The sequence below is a fragment of the Engystomops pustulosus genome, chromosome 11 (assembly GCF_040894005.1).
Source record: "Engystomops pustulosus chromosome 11, aEngPut4.maternal, whole genome shotgun sequence".
Taxonomy (NCBI): Eukaryota; Metazoa; Chordata; class Amphibia; order Anura; family Leptodactylidae; genus Engystomops; species Engystomops pustulosus.
Window position 1 is genome coordinate 31,136,124 of NC_092421.1, and position 26,941 is coordinate 31,163,064.

At 42.3% G+C, this 26,941-nt stretch overlaps 2 protein-coding genes across 9 annotated transcripts in view; one reads left to right on the plus strand and one right to left on the minus strand.

Moving 5' to 3' along the window:
• ECD (ecdysoneless cell cycle regulator) overlaps nucleotides 1-22,468 on the minus strand; it is a 37,953-nt gene extending 15,485 nt beyond the window's left edge. For 2 of the 6 annotated variants that reach the window (XM_072129629.1, XM_072129628.1), the window contains exon 1: nucleotides 616-780. In XM_072129629.1, coding sequence (XP_071985730.1) covers nucleotides 616-654 — 39 coding nt within the window. In that variant the 5' untranslated portion in view covers nucleotides 655-780. Of the gene's footprint in view, nucleotides 1-615; nucleotides 781-22,314 lie in introns of those variants that run through there. The other 4 variants (XM_072129631.1, XM_072129627.1, XM_072129626.1 and 1 more) reach the window with 4 other exon arrangements.
• Nucleotides 705-26,815, plus strand: FAM149B1 (family with sequence similarity 149 member B1). 3 transcript variants are annotated; one of them, XR_011850614.1, is made up of 15 exons: nucleotides 705-982; nucleotides 4,316-4,439; nucleotides 4,526-4,636; nucleotides 4,863-4,986; nucleotides 6,081-6,223; nucleotides 7,406-7,513; nucleotides 8,654-8,812; nucleotides 12,971-13,158; nucleotides 13,771-13,904; nucleotides 15,186-15,298; nucleotides 16,186-16,404; nucleotides 17,483-17,603; nucleotides 18,090-18,160; nucleotides 19,993-20,071; nucleotides 20,584-20,599. XR_011850614.1 is itself a non-coding variant. In XM_072129632.1 (15 exons), the coding sequence occupies exons 2-15, from the start codon at nucleotides 4,393-4,395 to the stop codon at nucleotides 26,292-26,294; spliced, it is 1,737 nt and encodes a 578-aa protein (XP_071985733.1). In that variant the 5' UTR covers nucleotides 705-982; nucleotides 4,316-4,392; the 3' UTR covers nucleotides 26,295-26,815. The 3 variants fall into 3 exon arrangements, 1 of the variants encoding a protein (XP_071985733.1); XR_011850615.1 differs by having other exon boundaries at nucleotides 18,090-18,143; XM_072129632.1 differs by lacking the exon at nucleotides 18,090-18,160 and adding an exon at nucleotides 26,221-26,815 and having other exon boundaries at nucleotides 20,584-20,700.
• The last annotated feature ends 126 nt before the right edge of the window (nucleotides 26,816-26,941 follow it).

Here is a 26,941-nt window from a genome sequence, read left to right on the forward strand (position 1 = left end):
ATCCTCATAGACTGTAAGCTCTTGTGTCACCCCCCTCATCCTCATAGACTGTAAGCTCTTGTGTCACCCCCCTCATCCTCATAGACTGTAAGCTCTTGTGTCACCCCTTCATCCTCATAGACTGTAAGCTCTTGTGTCACCACCTCATCCGCATAGACTGTAAGCTCTTGTGTCACCCTCCTTCATCCTCATAGACTGTAAGCTCTTGTGTCACCCCCTCATCTTCATAGACTGTAAGCTATTGTGTTACCCCCTCATCCACATAGGCTGTAAGCTCTTGTGTCACCCCCTCATCCTCATAGACTGTAAGCTCTTGTGTCATCCCCTCATCTTCATAGACTGTAAGCTCTTGTGCGCAGGGCTCTTGCTCCTATTGTTCCATGTAACTGTTTGTACTCTGTAACGTCCTTTGCCCTCTATGATTTGTAAAGCGCTATGGAATATGATGGTGCTACATAAAGAAAGATACTTATTATGGCCATTATATTTGTGAGGAGAAGGTGGTAACATGTGAGCGCCATGTACTGGGCCCACAGTACTAGTCACATTGCCCACACACCACATTCATAGCATCACAGCAGTTGAGTCAGTGCTCAGCATGGCGGGTAACCTCACCTCTTCCTTTACTAACCTCACTCTCTCTCCGTACACCATAAACGCCGCTGTCACTGCTATGGTGACGTCATTACCAGGCGCCTCCTGCAGAACATGTGACGGGAGGCGGTCGCAGACAGTGTGACGTAGCTGGGAGCCATGACGACTACAGAGCGTCCTTACGGCGGCCTGACAGCTCCGTGGTGCTGGTGAGGAGAGTGAAGGGTTACGTGTGGCACTACAAGGCGGCGGACTCGCCATTAGGCTCAACCTACTCGGAGTTGTAGGGTGTCAGAGCCCGGATCCTCCACAAGGTTACGTGTGACCCGGGGAGTTACACTGCATGTCAATGTAGGATCCAGGTAACAACCTGGGGACTGCTGAGCAGGTAGGTGGCAGTACTGACAGCCCCGGGGGCCTGTGGGGGCGCACATTGACCTCTGCTGTCTGCTCTTACTTATACCTACACTGGGAAAGTTGATACTTTATTGTAATAGTACATGTGATCACCTGCTGAGGCTTTTACACTACAGGTCTAAGGCCCCTTTCACACTTGGGCTTTTCACACGCGTTTTCTGCGCGTGCTTTTGACGCGCAGAACTTGCATTGCACTCTGACCCATTGTAATCAATGGGTCTTTTCAGACTTGCATTTTTTTTCACGCACACACTCGCGTTTTTTTTAACGCGCGTTTAAATGTCGACATGCTCTACTTTTGCAAGTCACGCGCGTGAAAAACGCACCATACAAGTCTATGGAGATGCATCAAAAACGCATTGCACTCCGAGACACTTGCAAGTGCAATGCGTTTTTCACGCATCAATTGCCATAGAAAAGATAGAGCTCAGTCCTGAGTCCATTTCACGCGCGTTTTCTGCGCGTGAAAAACGCATTGAAATTGCATTGAAATTGCATCAAAAACGCGCGTGAAAAACTGAGACACTGAACAAACTCTGACTGAAAACTGATTGCACTCTGATGCAAAATGCGCGTTTTTCACTGACCAAAAACTGATCGCACCCTGAACAAACTCTGACGTGAAATGCAACGCGAGTGTGGAAGGGGCCTAAGAGATAAGGTTCTTTATCTCCCATTTTTCATTCCTAACCCAAATTTCACAAGAGTGTATTTTCATCACACCTTATGTTGGTACTCGCAGGTATTGGTAGTTGGGAGATAGGTTGGGTAACTTGGTGACTCATTACCATCATCCTATAATAAGTGTTAACCCTTGGTTTTGTGAGACACCAATCATCTATTGAAATTTTCGGTATAAGACTTTTATAATTCGGCAACATGTGATGTTGTTGGTTGGAGCACGATTTATCATATCATTGTACACCTCTGAAAAAGGAGATCTTAAAGGAAACCTACCACTTGTAGTATACACAAAAAAGGAGCAAAAGCCAGTAATGGGGGCCGACCACCACTGGCAACATACATAACACACCAAAAAATTGATCAAGACAGTAACAATCTTTAAATTCATATATTCAATTTATATTTTATTGGTAACAAAAATGTACAAAAAGTATTTCAAATACATAAAATGTCAATAATGAGTGGATCAAAATTTAAAACAATGATAAAAAAGTGACTATGTGAAATGGATAGCCAAACAAGGCATACAGGTAGGTTATACAAACCAAATTCAATACATTATGAGCACAAACAAGGCATGAGAAATCAAATGAACATGAACAAATTTGACATATGTAAACAGGTTGTACTAATACCATACCACAGAGGGACACACGCCACTAACCCCGACACGTGTTTCGCCGCTTAGGCTTTCTCAAGGGGAGTGGAAATACCGGGCACCAGCTCAGGGTGAGCTGGTGCCGGAGCTTATTTTTGTAAGTTTTTTAAACCGCAGTATCGCGGTTTAAAACACTTTTTAAACTTTATAGCCGGCGCAGGCAGGTACGCGCTCGGCGCTTACCATGCGCGCGGCTCTCATTCACTTCCTATGTAGCCGCGCGCACGGTAAGCGCCGAGCGCGTACCTGCCTGCCCTGGCTATAAAGTTTAAAAAGTGTTTTAAACCGCGATACCGCGAGCTGGTGCCCGGTATTTCCATCAGAAACCTGCCACTACAAGTGGTAGGTTTCCTTTAAACCAACAAACAGGGCCGGCACCAGCACTGGGCATGTGCTGGGGACCAGAGCTGCTTTGGGGGCCCACATAAGGCTGTACATAATGAATCCATAGGGTGTGTGACTGTTTTAGTTTCCAAATTTTGAATGCTGCCACTTGAGTTCACTGCAAGGGGGCCCACTGAGGCTCTGTCGCTAGGGGCCTACGGCGCAATAACAAACAATATCTTAAACTGATACTGTACCCAAGAATGGACAACAGGATTCATACCAGATAGGTTAATTAGCATTAACATAAAATCCATACAGGAAGAATATAAATATATACCGGTATATTATATTCAGACTATCAGTCCATAGCTGTAAACCTGAGAATAATATTGCTTCACGGTAAAGTACATCCAAAACACATCCATAAGTAATCTCTGATGTAGGTAAAACGTTCTGCCTGAAAACGAGGTCAATTCGAATTTTGAAAATGGCAAAAGATTTTTAATAAATAAACGCAAAACTTTACCAAAATTTACCACTAAAATTAAATGAAACCTACCATTTGATTTGACGCATTATAAAGCAAACTGATGCAGGATCATAACTTGCTTACCGTATATACTCGTGTATAAGCCAAGTTATTCAGCACAAAAAATGTGCTGAAAAACCTCATCTCGGCTAATACACAAGTCAATTATTCTTGGATCCTCTGCGCGGTTCCCGCCAGCTCCTCTTCTCTAGCAGGCAGAGTCGCGTTCATGCTATCTCCCAGCTACTGCACACTTTGATGACGTCATCAGCAGCATCATAGTGTGCGACGGCCGGCAGATCGCATGGAAGTGACTGTACCGGCTAAAGGAGAGAGAAGAGGAGCTGTGCTAAGCATTGGTGGTGAGTATCGCCGGAGGGTTAGTATTAAGTTTATTTTTTATGTGCTTGGCATACACGGGGGCTGGCTGTATACCACACCTTCGGCTTACATTCGAGACAATATATTTTCCCAGTTTTGGTGGTAAAATTAGGGGTGTTGGCTTATACTCGACTATATACGGTAATCCCTGCTCACTGGTTTTGCTGAAAAAAAAACAATTATAAAATTATGATAATGAATTTCTGTCGCTTCTGTGCCTGGCTCCGGCACTTCTTACATTAAGTATGTACTGCTTAAGAGAATGATGTAATCCGTGTTTCGTGCCTGACAGGCAAAAGTAATCAATTGCCACACTATCCCTCGGCTGCTGTGTATGAGTGATCGAGCTCAGGTTGATTAGTCCTGTCTTGGCTAATGACTAAGCTTCATGTGTAATGAAAAGCTCTGTGTGTAATGTGTCAGCCAGCCTGATCCAGCTTTCCAAGGTCCTGAATTTTAGGATTGTTTTTTCAACAAAACCACTCAGCCTAGGGATTAACCAAGATATGATCCTGCATCAGTGCAGCTACAGCATTCTCAAGGTATGTTTGCTTCATACTGCATCAAATGCATTTAAGAACAACATGTGATTGTAAGTCATGGGATTGGATGATACAAAGTTACCAGTTTTCCCTGCACTTACGTGTATGTGCACTGTTGGAGCAAGGACACTGATATAGTGAGCCACTCATTATTTTTCAGATTTATGTATACTTACCTTTCAGGATTCTGGGAAAGCTGGGTGCCTGAGATGTTAATAATAGGCATCAAGAGGAAATGATAGAGTAACCTGTACACTAGGATGATCTCCAGGTACAAGAGGAAGCCTGTATCACAGACCTCTCAGATGTAAGTGCCATATCCATGTCCATCTGTCAGCCCCATGTAGTGATCATCTACATAGATAACTATATTACTGTCATCTGCATTTCTAGCAATCAGACCCTTGCTAAAGCAACAGAAACCCACCCCCATCCAGATCAAGGAGAAGGATTTCCCGGCTCTCTTGGCAATGAAAGATATGAGGTGGCGTCTGATGGTGAAAGGTACAGCTACAGTAGATTGTTCTAAATAATTCTGGATGAGATACCTGTATAAATGTACACTTCTCTAAAAAAAATACTTACATTTTTTTATAATAAATAAATGAAAGGCAGCAGATTATAAATCATAAATCAATTTTTAGTATAGTTTTGAAGCCAGACAAAGTGAATGCACCTACATAGTTTTTAAAAATACTACAATAAATATCTCTTGTATTGCTTTTTTCAGCAAATCAGAGGTTTCCAGAAATTCTGGGCTTCCAAGAGATGACACTGAGGTTTCATGGTCGGAGTTCCAGAGTTGTGCCGGCCTGTCTACGGACAACAGCTCTGTTTTGTCTTGGGGCTTTGATGTAAGAATTAAGATATTTGTGGCTAAACATCCTGTTACCGTTAAACTATAGGGTGCAAAAGCATGTTGAAAGGAGTCTAGCACAAGTTTTGACCATGAAAAGCTGCAGAGTGTGTTAGGTATTGACCCTGGAGAGCTGAATAACTGTGTGTGTTGTAAATAACAGCAGGACTTAAAAAAAAAAGACCAAAGTTATTTCAGGATTGTAGCTGTACTTGGAACACTGTTTCTATGTGACGTCCGTGGAGCAGAACTACAAGCTACAGACAGATAAGTTATTTATCTGGGGAGGTACAGCAGGAAGGCACAGCAGATCTAGTGTGTTGTGAAATAGCAGAAATGTAGGAGAGCTGACTGTCATTGTGTGTAATAGGCATCTCATTGATCTCATCATATCTGATCTGTCTCATCTTTCTTTCTATGTGTCAGATATTACTACAATGTTCAAAAGGTAAATGAAAGTGTGTTTAAACCTGTACCCTGATAATCTAACCACATTGTCACCTCACAGCTTAGAGGGATCATGAAGTGTCTGCTTAGAGAGGCTCAACTCACACCCTGGAATATTACACTGTCCATCCATCACTGAGTGATAGGAGCTAAAACAGCAATAAAACTGAATAACATTGTGAATTAAAGGGTTAAAAATTATCTTTATTGTGTAAACATCACTAGTGGATTGAGATTTGAGAATTTTCTTTCATGGGAAAACCCCTTTAAGGACTTGTCCATGAGCAAGATTCATACATGCAGGAGCCTACTTGCCCTATGGTGCTTTAGTATTACGTACAACAGTACAATTGGAATCTAGGTGCTAAACCAAATGGCTCCGTGTAGGCATTTAAACTTTAGGGTCCACCAGCCTGAGTGACTAACATACCAGTGAACTGTGACTGCTATTTGCCGAATAGTCACAAGTATGATGGACGTGCATCACCACTTTTTTATGTAGGTGGTATCTTCTTGTAATTCTATCCTATGCCATGTAAATGAAGTGGCTATTGTGGAGAAGACACATTAAAGCACTTATCTTCTACTAGATATTTGGTTATAATCTGAACTTATAATTTAATGTCTTGCTTTTGCTCCTCACAGGAGTTTGACCAGGCTGCAACAAGACAAGTGCAGAAGATCTTTAAGCAGATTGATGAGCTGCTGTATGAGCAGAAGGCCAGTACACTTGTGGAGGGTCTACAAGAAGAGTGCCATCAATGGACATCATCTTTCCCACATCTACGGTATTTCACTTAATGGGTCAACGGGATTGCATGAGCTGTTTTCTAACATAAAATGTTTAATAAAAGTTGCACATTTAGGTTAAATTCAGTTTTTTGCCATAATTGTGACTTAAGACTAACACATTAAAGGGAACCTGTAAAGGTCCACAGACAGTTGGAAAATTTAACCCACCATCTATGAAAATCACCCCATGTGAGTCAGATCATGGTCTTACAATGTCTGGCATATTCATGTTCTGACTGCCCAGCCTCACCTCCAGCTCATTCCCTGTTCCCTCAGGAATGGGTGAAATACTGGCTGTGTGACTCTCCGAAGAGAATTCCGGAGGGAGGGGTGAATGATGTAGCAGAACAGAGTTCACAGCCGCTAATCAATGTACTGCTTCATGTTTGGTAATGAGTGAAGAGACTGCAATTCTTTACTTATCCATATAGTGGTAGAAACAAATACAAAAGTTCCATATCCAAAATTTTAAAAAATATACATTCTTATGGTTGATTTAAATTATGTATACAGTAAACTTAATTTATTGTATGATGAAAAGTTATACAATTTTCCAGTACACTTTCTGTATCCGTTTCTTACCGCCTTCTAGATCTCTGCTGCTGAAGGTTCCAGTTGAATGGCAGCAAGCAACAGCCATTGTTTACTTGCTGTGGATAGTAATCTGGTCATGTGATGTCACACAGGTGCACGGCTCATTAGAATCACAGAGTAATTGGTCCCTGTGATATAACAAGCTGTGCTCCTGTGTGACATGACCAGGGATCAGCCTTTATCCACAGAAAGTAAACAATGTAACTTCCTGTTTAATGGCAGCAAGCAGAGATCTAGAAAATGATAAGGAATTGATACAAAAAGTACATCAGAAAATTGCTTACCTTTTAATCATGCAAACAATAATATTTATTTCCGGAACTGGACAACCCCTATTAAGCATCCAAATAATTACCTCTAGTATAGATATCCTGCATGCGGTTAGCATAGCACAAGCAGTGGGTATAGACCGGTAGTATAGGCTTGTGATCATGCAGTGAATCCAGCACTTTATTTTGCCATGGAACTTAGGGCATAAAAGGCAAAACATTTGCCGCAAACAATTAAGAATTCAATCCAAATTGAATATTTCTTTCATGAATAAAACATTAAGATTAATATCTGATGTGTTTTCAAATCTTCAGAATACAAGGCAAACAGGTAATACCTCCAATAGACGATGGATACAGCTGGTACTCAAGTCATGCTGAAACTGCAGCTCCTATACCCTTCAATGCAAAAGAGTCCAGTGAGTAAGTACACTATGCACACAAAAATGTTCACTTTGCTACCTTTCCACACCACAAAATAATCTGTGCTAGCAAATATTTGTGACCCAAATAAAGGATTTAGGGATAACTGGGTAGTATCGTAGAACTATGTTAGTTGGTCCAACGATCTTTGAATGTTTTAATAAACTATGGAAATCTATACCTTCATATATACCTTGGAATGTGTAGAACCATCTCTGTGCTTGTTCTGTGCTCCTTCTTTCTCCTGTAGTAAGCAGTGCAGTCTTGTACACAGCACAGAGATAAGGAGAGGAGGTTAAAGACCTAGAGAATATTTCCCATGATGGTATAGCTCTGTAATTACACTATCCAGTGACTGTCTGTAAAGAGTTACGTCATTAAACACTTTATCAGGCTCCTTTATAACTAATCTGCTGGTGAATACAGGACAGAAAACAAATTTACACAAAGGGCCTTAACAAGGTAGAAAGAAGGGGAAAAATAATGGCACAGGAAGAGATTTATTTAATAAAGTTTAATACATAGTTTACCATTATAAATCTCCTACTATACTAAACGTATAGGCCTACAGTGTCGATCCAGAGGAAGGAAAACAAAACCAAATCAGGCTGACACTATTTACCTAATTTTAGGGAATATATAATTTTGGACCCCAAATAGGGGAGAAATCCCTGGATTAACATACCATCACAAAAAAATGTAGTTCAGGAATCCAGGCCCTTTTATAATTGCACAAATGATCCGCCAGGCTCCATAGTCTCACTGCTTGTATAGTAAAGAATACACATCTCTGATGATGGTGTAAATATCTTTTCTTTAAAGGGCATCTACCACCATCCACCACCAGTATGTAGGACTGCATGCAATAGAGCCCGAGGGGCTCCAGGCTACATAGGTGTTGACTTGCATACAGTCTTTCATGCTGGTAGTAGTTGTCCATTAAATGTAGAGCTTGTTCCTTATGATTAGTGCCTGTTCTTTCCTGCCCCATAAAATTCATGCTGGACCTCCAGCTCATGTTTCCCAGCATCTGTTCACATTAGATGGTAAGCAATTAGGTCACCTGTTCCCATACTTTGCTTTCATTGAATGACGGTATGCTCCTGTATGCTCACCTTTCTAATTAACCATGTGTTCCAGATTGGGGATTTTTGGTACAAGGTTTCCTCTCTCCACCCCTGGTGACATCCCTTCCCCGGTGACCTTTTCTCTCTATACTGAAGAGGATGAAGATGATGTGGGGGTAATAACATCAGATGGGACAATGGAAGAATATTTGGCTTTTGACAGCCGAGATAAGTGAGTAAATGATATTAGTAATACACAGTAGATGCATGGGGTGTGCTCATGTCAGTTTTATAATCTCTCTATGTAATCTGCTAGAATAACAAAAGAATAGCTTGAAATACTGTAAATGTGTTTAGTAGTTTTGTGCTCATTCAATATATCCCTTTTCTGGTGAAACACTTACAAGTTTCACATATACTTTGTATTCCAGTTTACAGCCCTTTCATAAACAATTGGTTTAACCCCTTCCCGCTCTGCGGCGGATATATCCGCCGCGGAGCGCAGTGTCTTGGCACTCATTGGCGGATATATCTGCCCCTGTGCCGATGCAGGCTCAGCTCTGGATCAGAGCCGAACCGGCATCTGGATACACGGAGTGCCGGCTGTATCTAACACCCGACATCCCAGTGTAACACCCGCGGTTGAAGTGGTCTCTGATCGGGAGTGTTTAACCCATTAAATGCCACGGTCAACGCGGCCGCGGCAATTAACCTGCCTTCTGGGGTTCTTTCCCCCACGATCTCGCCGTCTTCGGCGATCATTGCTATGGCAGCCCTGGGGTCCAATCAGCCCTGTAGGCACTGCTTAAATGATTGAGTCTCTGACGTCATCATGTGCATAGGCTGACACTGATAATACCCTGCACTATATCAGTATTGCAGAGTATTATCATGAACAAGTAATCAGATGATTTCTTGTTCATGTCCCATGGTGGATCATGTAAAAAATGCCCCATAACATATAAATAGACATATAACGCTAAATCATAACACAAACCCCACATATATAGTATCACCAGGTCCGTAACAACCCGTAGAATAAAAGTAAATAATTATTGAACCCGCACGATAAACACCGCTAAAAAAAAACTGTTAAAAACCCTCCAAAAATGATGATTGTAAAAATCCCACAAAAAATGCAATAAAAAGTGAACAAAAAATCCTATGTACTCAGAATAATGTTGCAAAATATAAACCAGCTCTGTAGCCCAAAAAGTAAAAATGTTATGCCACTTGGAAGACAGCGATGCAAAAATGATAGATTTTTCCTCACATTTTGGCAAATTTTGGCAAATTTAGTAAAACATAAGAAAAGATATTAAAGTCTGGTATCCCCGTAATCGTATCGACCCATAGAATAAAGATAACATGATTATTAGGCTAAACGGTGAACACCAAAGTCAAAAATCCAGTACAGAATTGATGCTTTTCTACTCCTGCCCTCAAAAAAAGTTCCTACATTTTCAACAATAGGTGATACCAACCCCAAAATGGAAACACTGGAAAAAGCATCTCATCCCGCAAAAAAAAATGCCGTCACATGACCCAAATAACGGAAAAGCTAAAATTTTATAGCCTACAAAAGGGGCCAATGAGGAAACTAAAATCCTGCCAGCTGAAGGTCCCTCCTATGCCTCGCTGTGCGCCCATAAAACACGTAACGGCCACATGTGGGGGTTCCCTGTACTCGGGAGAAATTGCTTAACAATTTTTGGAAATGTCGGTTATATGTTTATTTAGCCCTAAAATTAACACAAAATTTGACCATTCTAAATTTCACCTCCATTTTGATTCAATTACTATGAAGATCTCAAGGGGTTAATCTTCCTAAAAGCTGTTTCTGATAGTTTGAGTTCAGAACAGTATTTATCCCCAAAATAGTCAATTCTGAAAATATGGAAAACCGGTATTTGATTTGTTAGTCGTGTGACATTAAAATAAATTATCCAAAAATTATGAAAATGTAAAGTAGATATATGGGAAATAAACGCAAAACTTATCAGCCAAAATTTACCACTAAAATGAAATACAACATGTGGGGAAAAAACCTGTCTCAATTGTTTTGGTAAGTAACAGTGTCCAAAAGTTATAACTATATAAAACGACGCAAGTCAGAATACAAAAAATGGGACTGAGCCTTAAGCTATAAACTGGCTGGGTCCTTAAGGAGTTAAAAGAACGTCTACTCACCCCTCCCATCTCTATTATAATGAAGTGAGTTTTGTCAAGGCTCCCTCTACAACAAATACACCTGCATACAGATGAATAGAGCTTCATTTACATTATCAAGACAGTTGACTTATGAAGTTAATGAGGCTAGTGGTGCTCCTAGGACTTTGACTTTGCTATTAGAGTAATACTATGACTCGTCTTCTTCATGAGCTAGCAAAATAGTTGGTTACATACACTCACCGGCCACTTTATTAGGTACACCATGCTAGTAACGGGTTGGACCCCCTTTTGCCTTCAGAACGGCCTCAATTCTATGTGGCATAGATTCAACAAGGTGCTGGAAGCTCCTCAGAGATTTTGGTCCATATTGACATGATGGCATCACACAGTTGACGCAGATTTGTCGGCTGCACATCCATGATGCGAATCTCCCGTTCCACCACATCAAAGATGCTCTATTGGATTGAGATCTGGTGACTGTGGAGGCCATTTGAGTACAGTGACCTCATTGTCATGTTCAAGAAACCAGTCTGAGATGATTCCAGCTTTATGACATGGCGCATTATCCTGCTGAAAGTAGCCATCAGATGTTGGGTACATTGTGGTCATATAGGGATGGACATGGTCAGCAACAATACTCAGGTAGGCTGTGGCGTTGCAACGATGCTCAATTGGTACCAAGGGGCCCAAAGAGTGCCAAGAAAATATTCCCCACACCATGACACCACCACCACCAGCCTGAACCGTTGATACAAGACAGGATGGATCCATGCTTTCATGTTGTTGACGCCAAATTCTGACCCTACCATCCGAATGTCGCAGCAGAAATCGAGACTTTTTTCCAATCTTCTACTGTCCAATTTCGATGAGCTTGTGCAAATTGTAGCCTCAGTTTCCTGTTCTTAGCTGAAAGGAGTGGCACCCGGTGTGGTCTTCTGCTGCTGTAGCCCATCTGCCTCAAAGTTCGACGTACTGTGCGTTCAGAGATGCTCTTCTGCCTACCTTGGTTGTAACGGGTGGCGATTTGAGTCACTGTTGCCTTTCTATCAGCTCTGCCCAGTCTGCCCATTCTCCTCTGGCATCAACAAGGCATTTCTGCCCACAGAACTGCCGCTCACTGGATGATTTTTCTTTTTTGGACCATTCTCTGTAAACCCTAGAGATGGTTGTGCGTGAAAATCCCAGTAGATCAGCAGTTTCTGAAATACTCAGACCAGCCCTTCTGGCACCAACAACCATGCCACGTTCAAAGGCACTCAAATCACCTTTCTTCCCCATACTGATGCTCGGTTTGAACTGCAGGAGATTGTCTTGACCATGTCTACATGCCTCAATGCACTGAGTTGCCGCCATGTGATTGGCTGATTAGAAATTAAGTGTTAACGAGCAGTTGGACAGGTGTACCTAATAAAGTGGCCGGTGAGTGTATGTGCAGCGCACCATCTAGCAGGCACATACACAGAGTTGGACCTAGTTTTCACTAAAGACAGGTTGCAAAAGCCCACAACACCTGCATTGAAAACTTGCCTTTGTACTTTCTCTAAGCATTTTCATTACAGTATAATTGTGTGTTTCACCTGGTTCCCAGGTTTTGCTTTGGTTTGGATGCATAGCTACTCAATCACTCCTCAGCTCTGTCTAAGACCCCACCTTTCTGCTCCTGTACAACTCCTCCCTACTGCTCTACTCACACAGGGACAAAGCTCAAGGCATGGTGATCTGACATGAGTGGGGGAGGAGTTGTACACAGGCATAAAGGTGGGGGCTGAGAGCTGAGGAGTGATTGAGCAGCACAGAAACCTTTTTTTTTTAAATGCATCCAAACAAAGCAGACCTCAGCACTGGATTCTAGCAGGGGCCAGGTAAGTTAAAAACGCACAATTGTATTGTAATGAAAATGCTCAGAGAAGGCACATTACGGGTTGCTAGGGCAAGTCGAATTGAGTCGGTCATCATGTTCCTACTCGACTGTACTTGTGGCTTTTGTCTTATGTCCTAACAAATAAAGAGATTGTTTGTTTGCCACAACATTGCATGAAGTTTTCCAAGTTGTACTATCTATGCCTGGTATAGCTCCACTGCAGTGAATGGATGTTTGACACAATCCATGGATAACTATGGAGCTATGTCTATGAAAAAATCTTCTACCACCTGTTTCACTTATTGCTGTGCAACATTTCCATACAAAACTATGAAAAAGGATCTTTTCTCACTTTAGGGATGATGAACTCTTTGAATGGAACAGAGCAATGTCCCTTGACAGCCTGAAGATGGGCTATCCCCCAATTTCTCCCCAGTACTGTAAGAAAGAGGCAGCGCTGGCTTGTGTGTTTGATGATGTGTGGAAAGAAACCGTGGCATGTCTGGAGGAACTTATTTGTCGACACTGGGAGGAGTCAATCACTGGTAAGAATACAGATATTACACATAAGACAGACACTCAGCGAGATGTCAGAATATATAGAAGCTGTATGCAAGGGGGGGGGGCAGCGAGTCACAGCAGCTAGATCTCTCAGCTTTCAGAAAATGCAGACTAGTGATATGGGCTGCAGAGATGAGATTTGTCCATTAACAGTGTAACTCTACATGTACATTTAGTGGACTACAGGCAGTCCCCGGGTTACGTACAAGATAGGGTCTGTATGTTTGTTCTTAAGTTGAATTTGTTTGTAAGTCGAAACTGTATATTTTATAATTGTAGTTCCAGACAATGTTTTTTTTTGCCCCAGTGACAATTGGAGTTTCTAAATTTTTTGTTGTAATGGGACCAAGGATTATCAATAAAGCTTCATTACAGACACCTTACAGCTGATCATTGCAGTCTGGGACTATAGTAACATCCAGAGAGCTTCACCAGAGGTCACAGTGGGCAGAGGGGTCCGTCTGTAATTATGGGTCGTCTGTAAGTCGGGTGTCCTTAAGTAGGGGACCGCCTGTACTGACTTCTCTAAGGTTTCTGGAGCAGTACCGTGTGATTTAAGTAACTAATTATTAATATTCTTTTTTTTTTTTCTCCAGTTGATGACAGACATGATATTACCATCAAGACCACTACAATAGAAATCCCCAACCCGTATGCTCCGTTCCAGCGCGTTCCACTGGTTCTGCCTCCAGTCTCACATTCTAAAATTCCTCCCATTTCTCCTAATCCGGTAAGAGGGCCCTGCTCGTCATACACCCGAGCGTGTGCGTTTATTTCAGTCGGGAAAGGTGATACTACCAGTTGCCCCTAACACTTCAATGTTGAGGAAACAAAGTTCTGAATTGTCATCATACAAGAGTTGGGCTGGTATAATACACGTTGAATTGTGAATTATAACACCAAAACTGTTTCATTGTGAAGCTTTTTTCTAATTTGTATGGCCAACATGATTATACAGCAGATAGTTGGCCAGTCCTGTCAGTGAAGGATTTGATGTATTTTAGTCAAATGCCAAGAGGTTTAGGCCGAAGCAAATATTTTCACTTTTTAATACCAGTGCAAAGTAATTCCATTTAAAGTAAAATTAGCAGGTTCTATAAACTTGAATAAATTTAAGGTTCTTTTGTACAGAACCATAAAAATTTAAACCCCTGCTGCTGGGTTCCCCTGTTTTTTGTTAATGTCTTAAAGATTAATAATTGACATGCATCGCTGCATGTTATTTGCCAGCATGTAACATATAAATGCTCTAGGCAGACAAATCCAATGCCATTCATGGGTAACCATCATGTGTCTTTGAAGAGGTTGGCGTGAACATTGGAAATATTTTTATATTTTTTCTGCTCTTAATATTCCACTTTCCTCCTTTACCGCTATTCTGTTCTCTATCTATCCTGTCACCTCTTAACTTTGCTAGTGTTTAAAATGCAACCACGCTCCTAAGAACAAAGACAGAGGAAAATCTTCCCATGTACGTATAGTGAAATAAAACTACAGCACAAGTGTTTTATATTCAGATCCACTAGCGTTCTAGATATAACCAACAACCGGTCATGAACGCGGACTAGTAAAGATCCTAAGCGCATACTGTGCACCCCAAAATAATTATTCTGGTTTATCTCTTCCACGGTTTAGTATGGCACCTTTAAAGTCAATATCCACTGTTAAAAATATAAAATAAATATAAAAGTAAGTTCAGAACATTAAATATTTATTTAATGCAGACATTCTGTTCCGTTTTTGTTATACAGATACTGTATATGAAATTTAAACATTCTGGTTGCCTCTTGCCACCACTAGAGGGAACTACTACACCCGGTTTCTACAGTTAAGTAAATGCATAGCTAGCCAAGTTTTTATTCTTAATGGCTTCTTTTGGTCTTATTGATAAATAAGTTCAGCTGACAAACTTGCTAATGAAAAGGTGGATATTCACTTTAAGCACTAATATAGTCAATTAGAAGGACACTTTTATATATAAGCCTAAAATATAACTTGCATCTGTTTGTAGGCCAATCGTTCTCAAGCAGGAAATATTGTGAATCAACGAAACCTGAATGATTTGATGATGATTCACGGAATACCATTACAGCAAAGGAACTTACATTTGATGGATAAAGTTCTGTGAGTACAGCAATATGAAGCAGAGCTATATCTGGTGGTGGTATACATCAGATAGTACACCCATAGTGGCAAAATAGTGGAAACTAAATTGTATAATTATATAGTGGGAACAGTTGTCCATATTGTGTTAATTGAAAACAAAAAACTAACTTTTAAATCTTTACTTTGTAGTGGTCACTGAGTTGGTAGGTAAAGACCTTGATGCCCATTTGGCTAAATAAATACATAATTCCTTTATTTATATTGTGCAGCGCTGCGTAATCTATGTGCACTGAGTTTGCCAAGTCTGTCCCTGTCCCCAATGGGGCTCACAATCTAATCAACCTACCAGTATGTTTTGGAGTGTGGGTGGAAACCGGAGGCACGGGCAGGCTGGCTGTATACCATGCGGCACAGGCACTCTATATACTTGGGAGCATAGCTATGTACTTCCCACCCTAGGCTTATACTCCAGTTGATAAGTTTTCCGAGTTTTGTTGTGGTAAAATTAGGTACCTCGGCTTATATTTGGGTCGACTTATATTTGAGTATATACCACAAATAAAAAGATAAGAGCATAAGAAAGTGGAGTAAATATTTCAAGGTTTTTTGTCAATTGTATAATGGAAATATACAGTCTGTTGAGACGTTAGTGATTGTTTAAGGACATTACTTTTACAATAAACTAAAGTGATAGTCAGCTCACCGGTTTTATGAAGAAAAGTAACTACAGAACTGAATAGATTGGCACCATCTTATAAATGGATGTATGTAGAAATGAGGATATAAGCATTATGTTGATGTTATTAATAGAAATAAGGTAAGTCAGATAGGTCATCACATAGACCTGTACATTCAGTGGGTATTGCATATCCATGATGACAAAACCCCTTTTTGCCCTCCTGTAGAGATCCAGATGATAAATCACACATGAGGCCAACGTCCGCTGCACTGATCTCTGGGAAGCCAAGGCCAGGCCGCTCCCTGGAGCACAGCTCCTCATCACTGTCTCACAACGTTCCTTCTGCTAGAAGACGTAATCCTCCTCGTACGCTTCACCCTATCAATAACAATCCCTCCAGATCAGGGACACCAAAGATGGAAGAAGTCATTAGAGGAACAAGACTGTAAGTTGGATACATGGAGCACATAGCTCGGGGGGGGGGGGATCATATTCTGGGAATAGTCTTGGTGTTTTTCATGGGGTTATCAATTATCCACAGTGATATTTGGTCATTATTGGATAATATCTTTTTTAGGTTTGGTAGATCAGGAATAATCACTTAATTTTTTTGGGTGGTAATTTGGGTCTTGTGATTCTGACTACTTAAAGTTATTAGACACCGAACAGTGGGGGAGATTTATCAGAAATGTCTGAGGTAAAACAGTTCTAGTTGCCCATGGAAACCAATCAGTTTTATAAACGTCAGTGGGAAAATGAAAGCTGAGCTCCGATTGCTTGGCATGGGTAACTAGAACAGTTCTGATAAAGTTTTTTTTATGTATACTGAGGGTTTAGAAGGCGCTGAATGACTTGGATGGTGATTCAAATATAATTTTTTTGTTTAAAACTTATTGTTGTATATAAAACATAAAATCAAAGTTTTATATACAATGATAAGTTTTAAACAAAAAAAATTATTTTTGCATCACCATCCAAGTCATTCAGCGCCTTCTAAACGCTCAGTAGACATAGTTAAAACGCTATCAGATCATTCACTCTGGGAGGCGTTTTTCCAGTCTGGAGAAGGAATTGCCCCAGGAGCGTGGCAGCAGGAAGACACCAAAAGACATAAGCGGTATTTGGAGTTGTGCCGGATCGCACGACCCCATCAGGATAGTAGATCTTGTACTACTTTCCTTCCAAATTCACTAACAAAGGGTACTGCACTATAGCAGCACCCCTTTCTCCATTATTATAGAACCGTTCTGCTCTCAGACACTTCTGATAAATCTCCCCCATTCATGTATCTCATTCTGAACTCTATGATATATCCATAGGGAGTGAGCTCCCCCTAGTGGCAGTGGGAAGAATTGTGATTCTGAACCAATTTTCACAAACAGAACGCAGGCTCGTATTTTGGGTTATAATACCCTCTTTACCAGAAGTGCAGCCATGACATGCCAAGTTATTGAGATAACATTCCATTGTATTGTATATAATTCTTGTATAACAAGGCTTCTTGTGTCTTTTGATGAAAACAGCCAGACTGCAAATGACCAGCTACCGTGCTCTCCTATCCCATTTAACCGAAATAATCTCCTGCCACCCATTGGAACTTCAGATACAGAACACCACAACCTGCCTGGATCACAGAGACAAACGGTAAGTAATTGTAAATGTCAGATAACTTAGTTTGCACTAAGTGAGGTCTCGTTGTGTGCATTCACACTGTTTACAGGGTACATCAGGGGTATGCTGTTACATTCTATGGCATAGGTTTACATTGACAAATCATTGTCACATAAATTGAGACTTTGGTGCTCCGTCTACAGGATTATGGAGTACATTCTCCAGCAGGGGGAGATGTTTCCATGGGTTATTAAAGAAGTTATCCAAGATACCAACTCGTTTTGGAGCCATTCTACAGATCCATGACTGTGGGACGTCTAAGACACGTTGGGGCAGTAGTGTGGGCATACACCTAACCACAGAGCACACTGGGACCACTATATACATGAAGGGTTGGTCACATCCTCCCATAAACCGCAATTACACCTGTCAGCTATTATTCTCTGTTATCTCACACTTTAGTATTGCCTGAAGTTTTATAGTAATTCTGTTAAGTCCCTGAATATTTTACCTCTGCAGATGGTTTGAGTTAATGTGTGAAAACAGTGGCAGAGTATAGCAGCAGGTCCTTAGGTAGGCTGCACTAGCATGTGAGTACTACACTGTGTGATCCTGTCTTGTACAGCAATGTCCTATTCCATTTACAGGTTTTATTGCTCTGATGCATCCATATTAAATAGAATCTTGCAAGCTAATATATCCCCATGGTTACAGACTACAAATCCAGTAGAGGGGGTCCAGTATGTGGACCAGCAGCAGACTACACAGGGTTTGTCTATAGGCAGTATCCACAGAGACTATAACCCTACTATTCAGAAAGCGGATGCATTGCAGTAGTAAAATATGTTGAAAAAAAATAGTATAAACCGTTTCAGTTCATTCCACTTGTGACCATGGCTAATGGATGGTTCATGTCGGTTTTGTGTGAGCAGAATGAGACTTGCATGGAATTTTCTACTTGCATTACTCTAAGTAGGAATGGTTCACAAGGCAGAAGTGTCCGACTTAAAGATGTTTTGAATTTATTCGTATAAATTACAGCAACGCCGTTTCCACATTATTATTTCTTACATACAAATAACCTTATTATACTGTGCACATAGCACCACACAACAGTTCTTGCCATATATATTCTTGTATTTTCTCGGGGGCAGGGGGATTTGGTTGTAAGCGCCATTAAGTCAGGGCCGTTTCTAGATAAAACAAAGCAAACCTCAAAATTTTAGCCCCCCCACAGCAGGCGGTGCCCCAGCTGCTGCGGAGCAAAAAAAAGCAGGCGTCCCGGCTGCTGCGGAGCAAAAAAAAGCAGGCGCCCCGGCTGCTGCGGAGTAAAAAAAAAGCAGGCGCCCCGGCTGCTGCGGAGTAAAAAAAAAGCAGGCGCCCCGGCTGCTGCGGAGTAAAAAAAAGCAGGCGCCCCGGCGGCTGCGGAGTAAAAAAAAAGCAGGCGCCCCGGCTGCTGCGGAGTAAAAAAAAAGCAGGCGCCCCGGCTGCTGCGGAGTAAAAAAAAGCAGGCGCCCCGGCTGCTGCGGAGTAAAAAAAAGCAGGCGCCCCGGCTGCTGCGGAGTAAAAAAAAGCAGGCGCCCCGGCTGCTGCGGAGTAAAAAAAAAGCAGGCGCCCCGGCTGCTGCGGAGTAAAAAAAAGCAGGCGCCCCGGCTGCTGCGGAGTAAAAAAAAGCAGGCGCCCCGGCTGCTGCGGAGTAAAAAAAAGCAGGCGCCCCGGCTGCTGCGGAGTAAAAAAAAGCAGGCGCCCCGGCTGCTGCGGAGTAAAAAAAAGCAGGCGCCCCGGCTGCTGCGGAGTAAAAAAAAGCAGGCGCCCCGGCTGCTGCGGAGTAAAAAAAAGCAGGCGCCCTGGCTGCTGCGTATCTGAAGCCTATTTGCTCTATTTTTTACTAGGATAAATAGGAGCAGTGATTCCAATTTAAGGGTTGAGTAAGTCCTAAAGGAACAGGGTCAACTGAGCCATCGGCTCACTGCTGGGAGCGGACTCACTCTGCTCACTGAAAAGATTTTGCTCTTTGTGCCGGCTCAGTCTGCTCAGCATCAGGTGCAGATCTTTATACACATGAAATTGTCCGACTAGGTGACCAGATTTCTTTCTTCGTACATTCTCTCCAGTATAGACTCCATAGGCATAATTCACTTAGACTAAGAATCCTGCGTCCCTATCCACTGATAGGGATTTGTTATATATGGTAACTCAATAGGCTAAAATAATGAAATCTCTATATTATTTTAAAGAGAATATTTAAAAAAATAATTTATGAAGATTCCTTGTGAGGTAATGTCATGTGGCTGTGTGTCTATCACTACAATGGATGTGCATGTGTCTGTGCATGTAGTGCCCATGGGGTCTAGTCACTGCTGTGTGTCTGGCCACATAGCTATTATGCTCTACAGAGTGTAACATGCTATTGTTTTCACAGCCCGATGATGTGATGAGGTCCTTTGTGATTTCTGAACACCCAAATCTTCTCCGATACAGAAGAGGATCTGAAGAAATGGGTAATGGCAGATGTTCTGATTTCTCTATCAGTGATAACCACGTGGCCTGGGACCTTTGTATTAGATCCATATTGCCCCTGATTTCTAATAGAAAATACTGCATTAGCATTGTACATGTACAATACAAAGGTGACTGCTGTATATAAGCACCTAGACTGGGAATGTAAGGGATAGAAGTCCTTGGATAACAAAAGAAATTATTTCTATTTAACTATCCGAAAAATGAAAGGTGGAAAGTTTATTAAACTGTAACACATATTACGATAGTTCATGATTTTATACCATTACTATGATCCATTTTTGAGTGTTTTTGCTCTTGACTCCTTAATGCACTATGGCACAGAAAAGGGATGAGTATCCCAACCACAAAGATGCTGTCTCTGCACCCACAACTGCATTTAGATTGGTCCCAGCTGATCACAACAGCAGCTCCCAGCCTCTCCTCTCCTCCAGCAGAGCTCATTTTGGATAGATGTTATCTAATGTGTTTGTGGTTTCTATCCTGCTTTAAGATTCCATTATTGGAGTAACTGGCATTGGTCTTAGTATTGCCAGCTCTTCAGCCAGTTCATTACCATGGGGCCAGGCCATACATGAGAAGAAAGAGGACGGTGATGATCAACACTCAGGTCAGTAGAAGTTATATTCGCTGCTCTGCGAGGACTGGAACATAACTCTGCATTCTCACATTAAAGTGGTATTCCCACCAATCAAGTTAGGCCGTATCTACAGGATCTCAGTGATGAGACCCCCACATATCAGGAGAACTGTCTGACAGGGTCCGAGGTACCTCTGTTGGACCCCTCGTTGCTCCCAGAGATTAATGGAGTAGAAGGCCGCGCATGTCGATTCTGCTCCATTCATCTCTAAGGAGCTGACTAAGATTGCTGAGCGATGAGGGGTACCTTGAACCCCTCGTTCTCATGATATGTGAGGGCCTCGTCACTGAGATCCCTGCCCAACAGCAAGTTAGACCCTATCCTGTGTACCAACAGAAAAGTCTACAAGTATATATAACACACTTCTACTACTGGTGTACCTACCATGTAAATAGATCACATAACTGCAATAAGGCCCATGGCAGGAAACAGTTGCTGAAGTTGCTCTATTGAACACCTATGTGTCAGGATTTGGTGCAAGAACAATGTGAAGAGGGCAAGAGGCCTAAGTGTCCCTGGCCTATGCTTGATTTTGATAGGTTTCCTTTAAGACAACATCACATAACTGGTAGCGGAGGCAATCATAACAAATAGGAGATTTGAAGGCAGCAAAATAGTTTGCACTTCCAAAGTATAATGCTACATTCACACTGCCGTATGGGGGACGTATATACGGCTGACGTATGTTCCCCATAGACGGCAATGGGCGCACGGCGCCCTACGGGAGCGGTACGGTGCAGCACACGTGCGACATACCCCGGAAAAAGATAAAACATGTCCTTTGTTTGTCCATAGTACGGCGCCGTGCGCCATAACTTTCTATGGAGAGGGGCGGGGGTGAGCTCCGCTCACCTCCACCTCCTCTCCCCTCCCCGTGCACTGCCGTTGCCCGCTACGGTATGGTACGGGCGGGCAAGTGAATGTAGCCTAAGAATGTAGCAGTGACAAGATGATTCCAAAATCCACCACTAGAGTGTTGCACAGAGCTAATAGAGCTGCATGGAATCTAAATGGAAAAAAGTTATTTGTGGCGAATCCCACTTACAATCCATGTCAGTCTGAGCTTATTGGGGAAGTTCCGTTGTCTTGTAAATCAAAGACTAATTTTAAAGAATTTGAAATACTTGCTGTTTTCAGCTACTCAGAGTAGGGCTAGTACTGTGCTGTCAGAGTGCGTTCTTGGACCGTTTTTAAACAGACTGTTTAAAAATGGACCAAGAATGCATCGTGTCCAATGCGAAACAGACCCTTAAAGCAATGTGTCCAAATCTCATCAGATTGCAATCCAAGATGACACATCTCTGGTTCACAAAACACAATCGACATGAGTTCAGATAGAAAGTCTGTCACCTGTTTCCAGGTTCTTTCATTTGGAGAGTACACCCATTACATATACCATAAGTCGGCCTCTAAAAAGCTGCACTTCGGGCAGGCCGTAGTGGGCACCCGTACCAGTCAATGCATTTAGACTACATCACCTCCCAATTACAGGCCAAGAACTGTTTCATTTGGTTCAAAACAACTTAACAAATAACAGAAAATGGTTTTCTACACGTAAATGAAAACTACTCTGTGTGTACTTACCTTACTCCAGCATGGGGTGGCTATAGCAGACCTTCCCTGTAGTAGCTACACCAGCTGTGCACACAGCCCTACTCACCTGGTTTCCCTACCTCCTATTTACCCGCCAAAACCTGGCCTGGATCTATGCTCGCACATCATCCTACCCTGCTCTTCCACATTAGCTACACTACTGTTACCAAATGTCAGAAACCTGAGGGCGCGTTCACACGTTCCGCTATCATCGCGTTCATAACGTGACGCTAGCGCACAGTGGGCGGGGCTCGGGCCGATCGCATATGCGTTTCCCGGGAAACACATGCGATTAATAACCCGATCGCATGCGTTTCTCTGGAAACGCATATGCGATCGCCCCAAACTCCGCCCCCTGTGCGCTAGCGTCACGTTATGAACGCGGCGCTAGCTGAACGTGTGAATGCGCCCTAAGGCTGCGTGCACATGTGCCAAGGGCTACACCGATGATCACATGATGAGGTCACATTGTATTTCTACAACTTTTAGTAAATGCAATGGAACTGCAATGTTACCTCAACGTATGATCATTGGAGGATCCTTTGGATTGCGTTTCAGAATGCAATAAAAAAAGCCGTGTGTGAATGCGGCCTTAGGTTACCGTATTTTTCGGACTAGAAGGTGCACTAAAAATCCTTAGATTTTCTCAGAAATCAAAGGTGCGCCTTATAATCCAGTGCACCTTATATATGAACTGTACTTACAGACAACAGCTGCCTTGAACTGTGCACAGGTCTGCCACCTGCTGGTCATTCATCCCTATACTCCGGTGCGCCTTATATATGAACCTAGACGTTTTAGCAGGCACTTATTGATGGTGCACCTTATAGTCCGAAGAATACTGTACTTATGAAATATTACGAGCTCACTTCACCAGGCCTGGTCACTATCAACCACTGACACATAACATAACCAGAACAATAACATAGATAACATAGATACATTGAAGGATTGTAAATAATTCAATTTATTATCAACATAAACCCTTTGGGTGATGCCACACGTGGTGTTTTGAAACAGTTTTTGGTCCGTTTTTAAGCAATCCGTTTTTTAAAACGCATCAGTTTTTGATAGGTTGCGCAATAAAAAAGGGAAAACCGCATGCATTTTTAACGTATTGCTTAAAAACGGACCAAAAACGGTTTCAAAACACCATGGGTGGCATCACTCTTTGGCTGGTTTCCCACGTATCCAAAACACAAGTCGGAGGGGGTTGGACCAAAACGCATATGCATTTGCAATGAAACTCATGTGTTTCAGGCAAACCCCACTCGCATTTTAAAAACGTGACAAAAACAGCACGTGGGGAACCGTCCTTAGGAACTTAAAGATAAGTATTTCTATAATAATTGTGGGAAATATTGGAGGTGCATTTAGTTTTTTATGTGAATTGTGGGAACAGTTTGAGCGCTTATCTTGACCTTTAAAATCCACTCTACATCCCTGATAAGCTCTCTGCACAGCCATAGAAATCCCAAAGCTTAAAGGGGTTTTCCCACAAATACAAGTTCAGACCTATTCACAGGATAGGGCCTAACTTGCTGATTGTTGGGGGAGTCAATGATCACGATAATGAGGGGTCTGATGGGGTCCCAGGTACCTCCGTCAGACCCCTCTGCACTCCATGAAAGTTATGGAGCAGACTGCGGCGCATGAACGTTCTATTATTCATGGTAAAACCCCTTTAAGAGCGCTGTCCCACGTTGCGTTAGCAGACGCATTCAAAACCGCGCCCACCGGGGCGGTCCGCGGTCCGATCGCATCGGCGTTTCTATGGAAACGCCTGCGATCGGGAACGCAAAACACCGGCGGCTCGTACCCGATCGCAGGCGTTTCCATAGAAACGCCGATGCGATCGGACCGCGGACCGCCCCGGTGGGCGCGGTTTTGAATGCGTCTGCGTTTGCGAACGCAACGTGGGACAGCGCCCTAAGGCAGCTGATTTTGAAAACACATGAGAACAAGATGACTGCGTTATTACAAATTCCAAGCGACACCACTGCATACAATTACTGCACATTAAGCATTTTGTCTTCAAAAACCCGCAAATGCAAGCAAACATCTTCAATGCATACGAAATCGCAGCAGAAAAGCAACAAAAACGCCCCACATGTTGCCAGCCTTAGGGCGCTGTCACACACAACGTTTATGGCTGCGTTTGCAAACCACACCGCACCCACCGGGGCGGGTGGCGGCCCGAGCACAACGGCGTTTCAATGGAAACGTCTGTGACCAGGAACCAGCCACCGGTGCTTTGCGGTTTGGTCTGTGTTTGCAAATGCAGCCAAAATGCAACGTGGGACAGTGCCCTTACAGTTGCCTACACTGTCATTGAATTTAACAAAAACGGATTGAAACCAACTAAATGCATGGTAAATATGCAAAAACTAACAGTTGTGTGAATTCTGCCTTAAAAATCATCTAATCTCCAGTAGATTCCTAACAGAAACTTTACCTCATAAAGGGAACTTGTTACATTTGCTTAAGGGGTTATCCAGGTTTAAAATTTTTTTTATGGCCGGGCTGGGGAGGGCTAGTTAAACATAATAAACATGGACTTACCTCCTCCAGCGCCGCTGATGTCCCGCGCCGCGGTCACTTTGATCCGTGCCCCTTTAAACAAACAGGGGCACGGAAGCCGCGCACAGGGAGCTTCCGGTCCGCGATGTGGACGGCTCCTCCCATCGAAGTGACCGCGGCGCGGGACATCGGCAGCACCGGAGGAGGTAAGTACATGTTTATTATGTTTAAATAGCCCTCCCCATCCCGGCCATAAAAAAATGTTTACACCCAGATAACCCCTTTAGTGAAGTAGCTGCAGAAGCCAGGAAAACCGCTGGACTTCCTGTACTGGTCTGCACTCCAATGTGAGATATCACAGAACAGTAAACGGCCTCTAGTTAGATATCAAAGGGGAGGGGCTTAGTATTAGTTTGAATGTAAAGATCAAATAACTCGACCTGAAGATCTAAGTCTAGCTACAATCCAGGAACCACGACTTCAAACATTCCATATCAGATACTTACTGGATGTGCAAGAACAGGGGAGAATTATTGTGCATTCTTGGTGGCACTGTCCCGTTTACCTGGATAGAAAATAAAAATGTGGATTTGAGCGCTAGGACTATATGTCTTCTTATTTGGAAACTATATAAATTGCAAATAGAGAACTAAATTATGTTGTCTATTTCCTCTTCCTTACAAATTGTGTATACATCAGTATTGCACTACCGTGGACTCTATACTCCTACATCTCCCCTCCCCAGTTTGGCAAGTAGAAACAAGTAACACACCTAGGATCACAGAAGTAGCCTTTGGCTTTTTCAATTTTTAAGATGGCAAATATTTTTTTTCCTTCTGGAATTGAATATTTTGTTTTATGTTGTATGAAGGGGTTTTTCAGAAGCTGGTGGTCTGCTCCAGATGAGTCCAGTGTTCAGCATGTGATCTAGACTGAAGTCAGTGGAATGTGTCAAAAAAAAAATGGATGCATATACTTGACCAATATACAAAAACAAATTTGTGTCTTAACTTGCCATTTTCTCCAATTTTTCTTAGTCTGGAAAACGCACCTCAAAAACGCAAAGCGATTGCTTTATTTGAATGTAGTCAAAAACGCAGACCACAAAACGGCAGAGAGAACAAGATAACTGCATTTTTACAAATTCCAAAAAACAGCTTGCAATTAACGCACCTCAAGCATTGCAAACACAAGCAAACATTTGAAAATCACATGCGTTTTAATGCGTTCGATATCACAGCAGAAATGCGACAATGCCACATGTGTCACCAACAGGGGCTGATAGCTCAAAAATGGCCCAGATGGCAAACTCATTTTGAATAGCACATTTCTCTTGCTTATACTATTTGTGTGATATTTATGCTTCTTTCTCTTAAGGGCTCCCACTGCATTTAATGATGAAGACTCCTAGTCGCGGTGGACCTCTATCGAGAAGCAGACATGGATTTTAAACGTTCAGCCTACAAGGACAGCGATTTGTAGGTTTTGTAATACAAAAGATGCCAAATTGTCCACAACACTGCCATTCACACAGATTTCTATTGGACTTTTCCTTGTTTGATGATTTATCAGCAAAAGTGGACGGTCATTCAGATGGGACATTGAAGCGTTGCATTCATGGGAATAACTAGCTCTGCTGGAAAGAATTGTACAAATTGTGATTTGCACTTTGCAGTAACCAAGTACCAAATACATTTGTTAAAAACATTTTCATTCCCTTTGACCTATACAGTCATCACATACCTCAGGCTATACTCCTGCGTGTTTCTAACATGCCCATATTCGGAAAGTTATAGTGGACTATCCAGTTAGTATACTATAGCCATTGGGCACACATCTGCACAGACTGGCAATGCTTCCCCTCATGCAGAGGGCATTTCTGCAGGTTTAGTTCATTGACATAATTTGTAATGTCACTTGTACATATGCTTTTTGTACATGAAAATGTAATAAATACCTTTACTATATTGTATACTGCATTTCTGGAACAGTTGGTTTCCATTAAGCTCTCATTGGAGTATAACAAAGCCAAGACACCATCAGTAGAGATATTATCCCTGGGTTTGAAAAGGTGCAAGAGAGCAAAAAGCATCATGGT